The sequence below is a fragment of the Eucalyptus grandis genome, chromosome 8 (assembly GCF_016545825.1).
Source record: "Eucalyptus grandis isolate ANBG69807.140 chromosome 8, ASM1654582v1, whole genome shotgun sequence".
Lineage (NCBI taxonomy): Eukaryota > Viridiplantae > Streptophyta > Magnoliopsida > Myrtales > Myrtaceae > Eucalyptus > Eucalyptus grandis.
The window spans coordinates 73706636-73720146 of record NC_052619.1 but is presented as its reverse complement, the minus strand read 5'-3'; the positions used below and the strand labels follow the sequence as shown (position 1 = coordinate 73720146).

The 13511-nt window shown below is 40.7% G+C and overlaps 2 protein-coding genes and 1 non-coding gene across 3 annotated transcripts; 2 read left to right on the top strand and 1 right to left on the bottom strand.

Moving 5' to 3' along the window:
- The first annotated feature begins 1018 nt into the window (after positions 1 to 1018).
- LOC104415983 lies at positions 1019 to 1639 on the top strand. Its single transcript, XR_005545188.1, has 2 exons — positions 1019 to 1092; positions 1313 to 1639. It is a non-coding gene; the product is annotated as an uncharacterized LOC104415983 (transcript).
- A 611-nt stretch (positions 1640 to 2250) lies between these two features.
- LOC104415984 (aspartic proteinase Asp1) lies at positions 2251 to 9211 on the top strand (the record flags this gene model as incomplete). Its single annotated transcript, XM_039300345.1, has 8 exons — positions 2251 to 2339; positions 6911 to 7028; positions 7184 to 7407; positions 7571 to 7795; positions 7884 to 8022; positions 8262 to 8462; positions 8543 to 8615; positions 8837 to 9211. Coding segments are annotated over 8 exons (1179 nt in total), but the record flags the coding sequence as incomplete, so codon positions are not given.
- A 528-nt stretch (positions 9212 to 9739) lies between these two features.
- On the bottom strand, positions 9740 to 12279 carry LOC104415985 (NAC domain-containing protein 2). Its single transcript, XM_010027433.3, has 3 exons — positions 11972 to 12279; positions 11068 to 11345; positions 9740 to 10739 (listed from the first exon to the last, which is right to left on the bottom strand). The coding sequence occupies exons 1-3, from the start codon at positions 12129 to 12131 to the stop codon at positions 10311 to 10313; spliced, it is 867 nt and encodes a 288-aa protein (XP_010025735.1). The 5' UTR covers positions 12132 to 12279; the 3' UTR covers positions 9740 to 10310.
- Positions 12280 to 13511: the final 1232 nt, after the last annotated feature.

Sequence of the window (13511 nt, the reverse complement as noted above, 5' to 3'; positions counted from 1 at the left end):
TCAATTTTGCTTATTTAACCATTTATCATGTGCTGATAGTTCCTCTACAGATGTGGATGTCATCAGATACCCGGTCGGTACATTCCTTTCTTAGACGGCGTGCTCGGGCTCGGTAAGGGAAGGTCTAGCATCGTATCACAGCTAAGTAGTCAAGGTTTGGTGGCGAACGTAGTAGGCCACTGCTTGAGTACGCGTGGTGGTGGATTTCTCTTCTTCGGTGATGGTCTTTATAACTTCTCCCGCATCACGTGGAGGCCTCTGTCTTATAAATCGTAAATTCTCTGTTCTTCCACTTTTTCACCATCTCAATATCTCTCATCTCTCATTTACTAAAATTGAACTTTGTTATATTTGTCTCAGAAAGCGCTATTCTCCTGTTGGGACCGCGGAGCTCTTTTTTGCGGGGAAACCTACTGGACAGAAAAATCTGAAGCTTCTTTTCGATAGCGGGAGCACTTATACTTACTTCAGTTCTAAGGCATATCAAGCCTTATCTTCAAGGGTGAGTTAGAGGCAATTGTGAACTAGTATGTGAAAATCTGGGACAAAAAGCAACATCACACTTAGTGTGTCACAATTTACATCCGAACATATCACCATCTTTCCAGGATTTTTAGTTGTGCTCGAGTTTTCTTGAGTACTAATGCCTATTAAGTTTGAGGAGTAACACCTTTCGTCGAAAAAAAAAAAAACAAAAAAAAAATTGAGAGATGTCACCATCAAAACTACTCTCTTCTTTCAGGTGAAGAAGAACTAATCGGAAAGCCCTTCACCAGAGCATTAGACGACCGCACGCTCCCACTCTGCTGGAAATGCCTGATGTCTTTCAAAACATTCGCGATGTCACGAAGTACTTCAAACCCTTTGCGCTCACCTTTAATAGAGGTGAAAGTACTGAAAGCCAATTTGAAGTTCCCCCCGAATCATATCTGATTAAATCGGTGAGTGAATGCCTTCTTCTATCGAAACTCTGGCAAGTTAGATATGTACTTTTTTGTTAACTGCAATGGTTTTGACAGAAAAGGGGAAATGTCTGCATGGGAGTTTTAAATGGAACTCATGAAGGGCTCAAAGATAGGAATTTGATTGGAGGTAAGAGTCTTCCATATGGTGGCATTTTTATCACGGAATTAGTTTCGCACCTGAGACATTGTCATTGAAAATTTGAAAAGGAAGGAAATCATCAAAGATATGATTAGACAACAATAAAATGTCCTTGGAGATCATATCCATTCAGATGTACTGCACTATTGCGGCGAAGCAGATTTATTTAATTTAATTTTGTATCTGCCCTTGTTTGTCGGTTTTGCAGACATATCGATGCAGGACAAGATGGTGATCTACGACAACGCTAACCATTTTCTGGGATGGGCTTCTGAAGATTGCAGTCAGCTTCCAAAGTCCAGAGCATTTGCAGCCTAATTGACAAGAAGCTCCTCATCGTATCTCTGTACTTCCAGACTAGAATCATGGAAATGCTGGGCTTCAAATCAAGCCTTCTCCTAAGAAGCTTATCATAGCCAAGTCACTTGTAAAATAAGCCATGACTAATGTTTTTTCCTTTGTCTTACTGGACTGGATGTTATGTGTACAATAAAATTGCTTACGGGTACACCCGAAGCCAATTCAATTACAGCCACGCTTAATAAGTATTGCCATGTTGAGGATCAGTAGAAACCACACACTCCAAAGATCTTGTTTTCAGTATTCCAGATTTTATTTACCTTGTTGACATCTAAATTTCACATAAATTAGTTAATTTAAAGTAGTGTTAAAGGTTAGGAATTAGTCATAAAAAGGGTTATTATTAAAAAAAAAAAAAAAAGAGTTAAAAAATTTCGAAAAAAAAAAAAAAAACAAACGAAAATGGTCGGGTCGGGCCGGATTCGACCTTGGCCCGACCCGCCCCTCTCTTTTCTTCCCCTCGCACTGGGCCTGGCCCAATCTCCTTTCTCTTTCGACCTCGGCCCAGCCCCTCCTTCCCTTCTGCTGGTCTTCGACTCTTCGCTCGAAGACTTGCAGGAGACCGAGCAGCAGGAGAGCAGTGAAAACAGGGGCAGCAGAGGATCGGTGGCAGGCGAGCGGCGTGATCCGCGGGTCGGGGGGTGCAGTCCGGCCGGCAAGCTGGCATTTGCAGAGGCCATGCGCGCTTGCTGGCCGAGTATAAAAACCGGAGGGGATCGGAACCAAAAAAAAAGGGAGGAGGCTGAGAGCGAGCGAGAGAGGAACACGGAGGGAAAGAGAGGCTGAACCAGAGGCAGGAAGCTCGAGGGAGCAGCCCGTCGTCGCCAGAAGTTCGTTCGCCAGCCGTTATCCGCCGTAGCCCATCACCGGACGAGGTAGGTCTCCTGAACCCCGCGGTCTCGTTCCCGGAAAACGCTGGGCCGGAGCTCACGGTCGACCGGTTCGCGTGAGCTCCAGTCCACGTCGCCTTTGCACTTTGCTCCCATGTCCTCCTACGTTATATTTTGAGACCCCTAAAGCGTGTTCGGCGTTCGGTTGAGCCGAAATCCTTCGAGTTCGGTAGTGCAAACCATGTGTTCGACAAAATTCCTCAAAGAAAACCGAGGAGTAGCTCGTGTTTTAACGCCGGACCCATTCATTTTCCCCCTCATGCTTACTGAATCCTTGTTGCTTTGCCCTGATTTGTTGTGTTTTCGGACGGTTTGCGCGAGATATTGGCATGTAGTTGGACCGAGGACTCGTTTCGTCGGAAATAGATTAGGGGTTGCCGTAATAGGTAATCGTCGCCGGTCGAGGGGGACGACCGGTGAGCGGCAGTGGTCCGGCGACTTCCTTAGGGAGGTCAGAACTCATGGTGTTGTCGACGTCGGACCGGCGGAGGAGCTGCAGAAGCTTCGGCGTGTCGCGGCTGCGAGAGGGGAGACCCCGAAGAAGACGATGAAAAGGGAGTTAAAAAAAAAAACACAAAAAGATTAAAAAACAGGAAAAGAGGAATGGGCTTCGTTTTGGGCCGTTTTAGTGCATAGGGCTTGTGGGCTTCGTTTTTAAACAAAAAAAAAACTTAGACTAGGTTGGGCCTGCTGGTTAGGCCCAATTAGAATTTAATTGAAGGCCTGATTGAGCCTTGCTCTTTTCCGAGCGGGCCAATCAGCCCGTCCCCCAGCCGGACCAAACCCGGGTCCGGACTCTGCTGACCGGGCTGAACCGGGTCGGATTAGACCGGGTCCGACCCGGTTCGATCCCAAAAATTTATTATTAAAAAAATTTCGAAAATCCAAAAAATAATGTTAAACAAATTAAATTTTTTATTTTTTTTAAAAATTTTAAATTTTTTTAAATATTAAAAATTAAAAAAAAAAAAAAAATTTCGAAAAATACAAAATTGTTTGGGTTGGTTGGAAATTGCTTTGTATTTCCATTTTAAGCGTAATTATGCATTTATTTTGATTATATCGCATATTTAAATTGCATATCTTGTTATGTTTAATGGTATGTGTGTAGTCTTATGGTAATTAGGTCATTGTTAGCTATGATTATTGGGTTTAATGATTGCGCACATGCATAATTAACTCACATGTTAGTGGACAGTTATAAAATCAATATAAACTGCTTGCAAAAATCATTTTGTTAAAATGAACAAAATTATGTACTGAAAGGGCACTAATTGGTCAATTAGTGTAACTAAGTCCCCGACCCTAAATTTTTTGATTGCGTAGGAAGTGAGATATACTCCAATGCCTCACTTGGTTTTTTAACCGACCCTAATAGGTTAATAGAATCATTTTTGTGAAAATCTTTAAAAATATCCCAATATCACACGGAGTATGGATTTGGGAGAGCTCGCGTCTAATTATAGAACTTTAGGCCCGTTCTTTAGGCAATAGCCCAAAGCCTATTCCCTCCCCCCAAGGGTAGGTCGCGACATACGTTTAGTTGAGTGAAACTCAAGCCTAGAGGCATATTCCACCACAAGAGCCGAAGAGTTTTCAAGTTGAATCGAAAAATTGGAAAGGACACCAACGCTTGTCAAAAACAAGAGACGAGTTGGATATTCGTCATAGGAAATGAGATACATTCTTCGCTTTTTACTAGCAGTTGTTTCTTAATGCACCAATTGTTGTCTATGCTTACTCATTCTTTTATAAATATTGAACACTTTGTTCCTTCTTTGATGTGTTCAATTCTATGCACTTCAATATCTTCACGCAAAAACACTATCGTTACGTTTGGTTGTTTAGATTTCTAACTAGAACATAACTAAGTATGATATGATATGAAATCTAGAGAATTTTGCTATATTTTATTCACTGTTTGGTGATTGTAATAATAAAGTTGGATATATTTACATCATATTATATATATCGTTTGGTATAAACGTCTATATGAATCACAAATTTTACAAAAAATATGGTAAAAATATTTCGGGACACTCTTGTCTAATTTATTTTTATTTCCTTTTTTATTTTATTTTCCTCTATTTTTAATTAATTTATTTTAATTTATTTCTTCTATTTCTTTCATTCTCTAATAAAATTTTATTAAATAGAAAATTGTACTAATATACCTAAAATAATGAAATACGTAAAATATGTAATAAATATATATTTATATATTAAATGTATATAATAAGACATAATTAAATCCGAATATATAAATACAAATAAGATTAAATTTAAAACTAGAGTTTTATTTTTTGTTATTTTGAATTTCTTATATTAGAATTCAAATAGTATTTACATTGAAATATAATTTAATTTGTTAATTTAAGAAATTTGTTATTTGAGAAAAAAAAAAAAAAACTCTCCTATTATGAATATTAAAAATTCTATTCGCCTTTATCTCACTTTCCTCATAAGATAATTTTATCTGATCTATATTTTTTTATATCTGATTTTATTCTATCTTTAGGAGACATCATATGCAAAATATAATAAATTTTATCATATCCTGAATTTTATTCTGAGCATCACACAACCTATCTTTCATCAATTATTGATATCAAATTTCATGCTATTCCTACTCTACCTAAATAACAAGATGCGCGCTGTTTTGAAGGTCTAGTAAATCTCGGAAGATAGTCTCAACACACCTTCTACACCTTATGAGTGATAGAAATAGTCAATTAGAATTAGTGTTCGCATGCATCAAATATTTGAAATATTTGTATTTATGTACGATAGCTGTCCAGATTTTACAGCAAATCTCTCATTATTCTGAATCGATGCCTATGTAGAGCTATTCACATCACTAAACTAAATTTTATCAGGCTCATAAAATATGAACCTTTATTTCCTCATAAGTTTTCGCTTTTGCCCTTTTTCCAACCCAAAAAATGGGTTGTCCTTTTTGAGGAAAGTTCCTGGAAATTCCCAGATTGACTCATTGCGGGGTCCCACTTCAGATTTCTTTCGTCCACCTTGACAAAAATAAATAAAACGAAAAAGGAAAAAAGAAAAAAGGGGCAAAACCTTCCTCATCTTTTTGATCATCATCGTACCTCGATCACCAAGAAGACAAGAATCCTTTCTGGGGCAGATAACGAGACTAACGACCCCAGTTTGCCAACGCAAGGAATAAGCATAACCCAGAAATTAAAGAAAAGAACCTGCTCGAAGATTTCCACCCATTAGAAGGAATACCATTTCTAACCCCTTCGAATTACCAAAACGACAGGGAACACAAGAGACGTCATTTAAATTCCTCCCCCGACCTGCAGACCCCCATCTCCCAAGCTATTCCAATTCGAAATCCGTGGCTCCCAAGCTAGACATCAGCATAAATCCTCGCCAATCATTCGCTCCATCATGCAAGAAACCGGCCCTATAATTGCCCTCGACCTGGTCTTTCTGCTGCCGTGTCTGAACAATCGGACAAGAACAGGGACGGGTTCGAGTTTCGCCAAGGACATATCGTTCTTGTCCATTTGTCAGTTGTAACACAAAGAGAGGGAGAGAGAGGCAGGAAGAATGGGGAAAGAGAAAGTGGGTTTGGTCGCGTTGCTGATAATTGTGTCGAGCTGGTGTGTATCGTCGTCCTCCTACCACTCTTCTTCTTCTTCTTTCGGAGGTGATCTGAGCAGAGGCAAGGCGCCCTTTGACTTTCGGGTCGGCGTCCTCGTCGCTAGTTCTCAATCGGGTCGGGTCATCCGTTGTCTTTCCACTCCACGGCAATGTTTTCCCAACTGGGTACACTTCTTGACCTGTCTTCAGTTCAGTTCGGCGAATCATTTATTAGTCAGAGAGAGAGAGAGAGAGAGAGAGAGAGAGAGAGGTGATGCACCTGCATTTTTGCTCCTCAATGAATTCTTGAATGCCTGGGTGACTCTCTTCTGTGCCGTTCGCGTTTAGAAAGCATGGGTCATCTCTCACGTCTAACTGTCTTTGGTGATATGAAAAGGTCTTTTTTCCTCCAAAAGTTCAAAAAGTTCTACAGTTTGACTAGTTACATCGTTGGATTGCTGTTTGATGACCTGAAGATTCATCCAATCCAATGTCATAGTGACTTATGTCTCCCTAAGTGGTAACCATAGATACTATTATCACCCCATTTAGGAATTCCTGAAGTTTCAGTATGTTGATCATCAGATTAAATCTTTCATGCCAAGGGAAAATTGCTGGGAAGATTCTATACGGTTTTCATGACATTAAAGCTTATCTTTCTCAAGAGAAAGTTGTGTTTCTTCAGTTTCCATACATTTTTATTCTATATGTCATAACGATGCAGTGCTTTTCTACTCTTTCTTGATCGCTGGGTGTTTCTCAATTGTTACCTTCATTCTCACTTTGCTTGTCATTCATTTTGTGTCCCTTTTCTGTCACACATCGCTAATTGACTGTTCAATCTTTTGAAGCATAATGCTCCTCCCTTGATCCAATAATCAGATCTGAATATTATAAAAGCTTGTGGATTTACCAGGACTGATGATCAAGTGAACTGCCTATTTCAGGTCATATAACACAACTCTCTTCATTGGGCAGCCACCAAAGCCTTACTTTCTTGATCCTGACACTGGTAGTGACCTCACATGGCTCCAATGTGATGCCCCTTGTGTACAATGCACCCAGGTAGATTGTAATAGTTTTGTCATGTGATTTGTTTCTCAAATCTAGAATTCTTGTTGATAATCCTAAAACTTTGCTCAGATGTTTGTTTCGAATGGTCTCGTGATGTTATGCAGGGTGATAAGTGCTAATAACTTCCCATCATTTTCTTATTGCAGACGCCACATCCGCTTTATCGACCCACCACCGACCTAGTAATCTGTAGGGACCCAATTTGCGCGTCCCTGCATTCAGGCGACTACAGATGTGACCACCCAGAGCAATGTGACTACGAGGTGGAGTATGCAGATGGCGGCTCTTCTCTTGGTGTACTCGTAAAGGATGTCGTTTCTTTCAAGTCCTACCGCAAGGGCAGGGTTCTGAGTCCTCGTGTCGCCCTTGGGTGGGTATATTCACATGCTCTCCCAATTATGTTTGGCCAGGCTTACTGACTATACCAACTCAGCATTTCATGATACCATACTTTCCAGACTGGAAATTCTTCATTAATGTCACAGAATTTTACCTTTGTAACCATTTCTTATGTGGTGATAGTTCCTTTACAGATGTGGATATGACCAGATACCCGGTCCGTCCAATCCTTTCTTAGACGGAGTGCTCGGGCTCGGTAAGGGAAGGTCCAGCATTGTATCACAGCTAAGTAGTCAAGGTTTGGTGGCGAACGTACTAGGCCACTGCTTGAGTACGCATGGTGGTGGATTTCTTTTCTTCGGTGATGATCTTTATGACTCCTCCCGCATCACATGGACGCCTATGTCTCGTGATTACTCGTAAATTCTCTGTTCCTCCATTTTCTCACCATCTAGATATCTCTCATCTCTCATTTACTAAAATTGAATTTTGTTATATGTATCTCAGAAAGCACTATTCTCCTGGGACCGCAGAGCTCCTTTATGCAGGGAAACCTACTGGACAGAAAAATATGTTCCTAGTTTTTGACAGTGGGAGCTCTTATACTTACTTCAGTTCTCAGGCATATCAAGCCTTATCTTCTGATGTGAGTAAAAAGGCAATTGTGAACTAGTATGCGAAAATGAGGGACAAAATGCAACATCACACTTAGTGTGTCACTATTTACGTCCAAACATATAACCATCTTTTCAGGATTTTCAGTTGTGCTCGAGTTTTCTTGAGTACTAACCCCTGTTAAGTTTGAGAAGTAACACCTTTCATAAAAAATAAAAATTAAAATTAAAATTGAGAGATAACACCGTAAAAACTTCTTTCTTCTTTCAGGTCAAGAAAGAACTAAGCAGAAAGCCCTTCACTGAAGCATTAGACGACCCCACGCTCCCACTCTGCTGGAGAGGCAAGAAGCCTTTCAAAAACATCCGCGATGTCACGAAGCACTTCAAACCCTTTGCACTCAGCTTTAATAGCGGCGGAAGAACCAAAACCCAATTTGAAGTTCTCCCCGAATCATATTTGATTATATCGGTGAGTGAATCCCTTCATCCATTGAAACTCTGGCAAACTAGATATGTTACGTTTTTTGATAACCGTAATTGTTTTGACAGTCCAAGGGAAATGTCTGCATGGGAGTTTTAAATGGAACTCAAGCAGGGCTCCAAAATATGAATGTGATTGGAGGTAAGAGTATTCCATATGGTGGCATTTTTATTGCGGAGTTAGTTTTGCAACCGAGACATTGTCATGAAAAATTTGAAGAGGAAGGAAATCATCAAAGATATATGATTAGACAACATAAAATGTCCTCAGAGAACATATCCATTCAGATGTACTGCACTATTGCGCAAAGCAGATTTATTTCATTTAAATTTCATATCTACCCTCGTTTGTTGGTTTTGCAGACATATCGATGCAGGACAAGATGGTGATCTACGACAACGAGAGGCAATTGCTGGGATGGGAATCTAAAGATTGCAGTAGACCTCCAAAGTCCAGAGCATTTGCAGCCTAATTGACAGGAAGCTCCTTGCCATGTCTCTGTACTTCCAGATCAGAATCATGAATGCGCCGTGCTTCAAACCAAGCCTTCACCTAGGAAGCTTATCATTGCCAAGTCACTTGTAAATAAGCCCTGATTAATGTTTTCCTTTGTCTTACTGTACTGGATGTTACAAAATTGCTTACGGGTATTACCCCAAGTGAACTCAATTACAGCCATGCTTAATAAGTATTGCCATGTTGAGGATCAGTAGAAACTGATCCTTGTTCATACCTCACCTTCTTGTTCAGCCCACTATTCCAGATTTTATTTACTTGCAGTTAAGCAAAACTCAAGGCATGTTCCACGACAAGAAGATGAATTGTTCTTTGGTAGAAATCGGAGTTAAGATTGCTCTCGTCTTCCTTAATAGCTAATTCACGCTGATAAACTCGAAAACTGCAGCTGGGCTTGCTGTTGCAATATTTACTACGGTCCTGTTACTTGAGGATCTCCACTTCTAAGGGCCCCTATAAAAAAGGCATAGGCGTACTAAATTGGAAAATCTGCACTTCTTGCCGCAACGTTTTCTTGTTAAGTCGATTTCACATTCTTCTCGTAGTTGACTACTAATATTGTGATAGTGATCCGGCAGCCCATGTGAAAAATTCTACGCCAACCCACCGAAAAATTTCAAGTCAGAGCCCATCTTATTCCACGGGATGTCACACTTTTCCCTTTCAACCCAACCCCAAATCACGGGGAAAAATGTCGATCTTTATCCTTCACCTGACAAGCTTTAAAACTCAAAACGAATGGTCAAAACTTGATAAGGGATACACCGTTGAATCATCTGTATATACATATCATCAGTTTTGTCCAAGCCAATGGACATTAATTACACCAAACCTAAGCCAAACCCCAACCCCATCCCTTAATAAATGAACAGTCTTTATACCATTCTGATTTCTGACAGCTATAATGAACTGGAACAAGTCCAAAATAGGAGATATATGAAAGAATTTAATACAATCCTAGGACATATAGAAGAATGTTCTCTACATGAACTAGATCAAACATGATCCTAGGCCTCCACGACGAGCCAACAACCCGATGGAACATCGGCCACGGGATTGAGCAAAGTTCAACGAATCAAGGCTGCTGCAACGACACCCATCCGTGCCTCTTGAATAGTTACCATCTTTTGTTCGAAGTCCAGCACATCCATCATAGCCAACCCAACCCATTGAATTTGAAGACTGTAATGATAACAAGTTTCGACTGCTGACCTAACAAGAATCTAATACTAGCCTAACAAGAATGGGGCGAGATGCATCCAAGAACCTAATATATTTCTGGCCTTCCTTCTATCCTTTTTTTTTGTTTTGGGTTTTGGATCAGAATGGTTTCATGAACATGTCCTGCAATGGCGAGACCTGAACTGGCTGATACTGCACTTGAGCTGCAAAGGGTTCGTCTAAGAAGTAGCTATTGATGAACTCGAACGACTTGTCGAGCTCATTCCATCTAGGACTGCTCTGGACCTCCTTCTCGTACATGAAATCAGGTGACAAAGTATGCTCTGAGCAGCTCGACTCTGTGTGCAACCTTGGAACTGACTCCGAGGTGTCCATGTGTAGAAGATCGTTGGTCATTGGTGACTGCACGAGTTGTGACAGTGGCGAGCATGCACTCTGGTTGAGCATCCACGGCTCTGGCTTCTTATCTTCCATTTCTGGGAACGGCACAGGCTTTTGGTCCGACACGTAGTGTTTCTCTATCTGACCTTTCTTGTTGTATATTCGACATAAGACCCAATCATCAAGCTGCAAAAATGGCATATTCAAGCTGTTATTAACCAAGATTTTCAGGACTAATTTCTGTTGTCTATTTAATGGTCATAAACACAATCCACAGCAAAATCTTTTCTGTAATCCAAAATTGGCTAACTTGCCTAAATTTATTGTTTCAATTATGGTAACTGTTTTCCTTAAAATTAAAGAAATCATTGCCAGATCACTGTACATCGTCAGCTGTTACGGTCTTTTGGCCGGTGATAGTTGTTAAGATCCGCTCAAATTCAATCCAAAAATTTAATTTTCCTTCAACCTACAACCAAAAACTTAGCAATAACACAGGGGAAGAAACAATTACCCTCAAGTTCTTGTTCTTCTTGCTGGCTGATCGGTCAACATTTGCCAGACGGTACTCATGCATGATCCAATTGGTTTTCACTCCCTTAGGAGCTTTTCCAGCATAAAACACCAATGCCTTCTTGATGCCGAGCGGCTTGGGCCGTCCGATCGGCTTGTCAGCTCCGGTAGCTTTCCAGTACCCGGTTCCAGCAGCCCTGTTGGGCCGTGAACCGTTAGGATATTTCCGGTCCCTCGGAGAAAAGAAGTACCACTCCTTTTCACCATACAAAGCCATGTCTGCACACAAAAAGAAAAAGTCGAAAACATATCAGCAGTGGAATTAGGCGAGTGACTGGGGAAAAATCGTCTCAGATTCCAACCAAAAGTGTCGAAAAATTCACATTTTTCTTATGACTCACGTTTTTTCTGGAAAAAAAAAATTCACATCAACCATTCAACACGGAAATTATATCAGATAAGCATGGGAATGAGTGGTTCAGAGGAGTTTGCTTCAGCACGAACTCATATTCTCTTCCTCTCTTTCTTTTTTTTATTTGCCTAGATCTCACAAAAATAAATCTTTGGAAAAAAAAAAATCCATTCTTCTTTTTACATTCTATCAATTAAACACAGTCCAGGCGAACAGCAACGAAACCGATCCAAAGAACGGACCAAAATCTCGTATCTGCGACTGCTCGGCACATGACAGAAAACCCAAATAAAGCAGAGGAAACATAAACAGAGAAAATGCTTCGATTTGCATAAAGACCCACAAAACATTCATAACAGCACCGACCCAACATCAAGAATCAATCACTTGTAAAAAAGAAACGAACCATCCAAACAACCAGCTCTTAACGATCATGCACCAAGAAAAAAAATCACGACTTTCGAACAAGAAAAGCTCGGAACTTTGTAAGCACCTGGGAGCTGCCATGGATCGAACTTGTAGAGATCAATCTCGGCGATGATGGGGACGCCGATGGCCTGAGAAGCGCATTTCGGGAGAAGGTAGTGGTTCACCAGCTCGTCGTCAGTTGGGTGGAACCTGAACCCAGCTGGTAAGTTCAACTCAGCCTTCATTCACCTTCTCTCTCTCTCTCTATCTCCTCTGCGACCTCCCTTTCTTGCAGCTCTTGAGTGGAAAAGAGCCAAAACCCAGAAGAGCTCTCCCAACCCTGAAGCCTCTGAAGCCTTCGAACGAACGAATGAATGAAGCGAGATGAAAGACGGGGGCGAGGGGGCCTTTATATATCGAGCCAACCGGGGCGGGCTCGTTTGTCACACGGGGGGAAGGACCGTATGCGAGCAGCGTTGAAGGCGGTATCCAAGGAAGGAAGGAGAGAGAGAGAGAGAAACCGGGCGCAGCCTTTTGACGGCCGACACGTGTCCGACGTTGAGCGGTCGTGCGAGCGCCAGCACGTGTGAGAGTGGGGCGGGGTTTCTGGGAGGACGGTTACGTCATTGCATACATCAGCTAAACTGGCCAGTTCTCAAAGTCGGCTCAACTTGCCCCTTGGACATCATTGACTGGTTTCCGATGATCTGGTCTGTTCACCCCCCTTCTTTTTCGTTCTCTTTCTCTGCTCTTCCTGCGCAACCTTTGTAGATGCTCCTAGAAAATATCATGCGATGATACAATATAAGGTAGCATCGACCAAATGTTAAAATGGTTTCTATTGATCCATCTGTTGATCACGACGCATTTGTATTTGAGTAGTTTCATGGATTGTAATTTACAAGTGCATGCTATATTATAAAATGACTTCTGCCGTCGATCCTATTTAAATTCAAAGAATGATTCCATGACAAGTTATGAATCTTTTAATTATTTGATGCACTATTTCTTAATTTGATGGAAAAAGTATGTCTATTATAATGGTGTTAATTCAATGATATATTTACAATTAATCATTTGAATCTTCTAAATCTAAATTGTTAATGTGAACGTTGGCTATTTTACATAACGCAATTAATGTTGACATTATTCATTACAAATTTTTTAAAAAAAATTAATTTTTTTCCTTTTTTTGTTTTTTGAGTGGGCAAGTGTCATGCCCCTCACCCAGGTCCTTATTTGATTTGGGCAAGGGCTGCCTTGCCCCTCCCGTGAAGGTAAAATATCTTCTTATATCATCGGGTTGCAAATTGCAATCACTAATTGATCTTATTGAAGCTTAAATTCGGCATGAAGGTAATAGAATTTTTATCAGCTATTTAATTTTTATGCATAACCACTTACTAAAGTGTTTTTGTATGATAATTGTATGGCAAGAATAATTAGCATGGGTGTTGTGTTCAATCAAATATTTTTAATTGTTACGACTTTCCCAAACCTATCGAGTAAGATCGCATAAACATTAAACGAAGAGTAATCATTGCCTACACTCGATGTATGAGAGGGTCCAACTCACATGCTATCATTTGATTACGTGTGTCCCCATGTGGGACCTATCTCATATG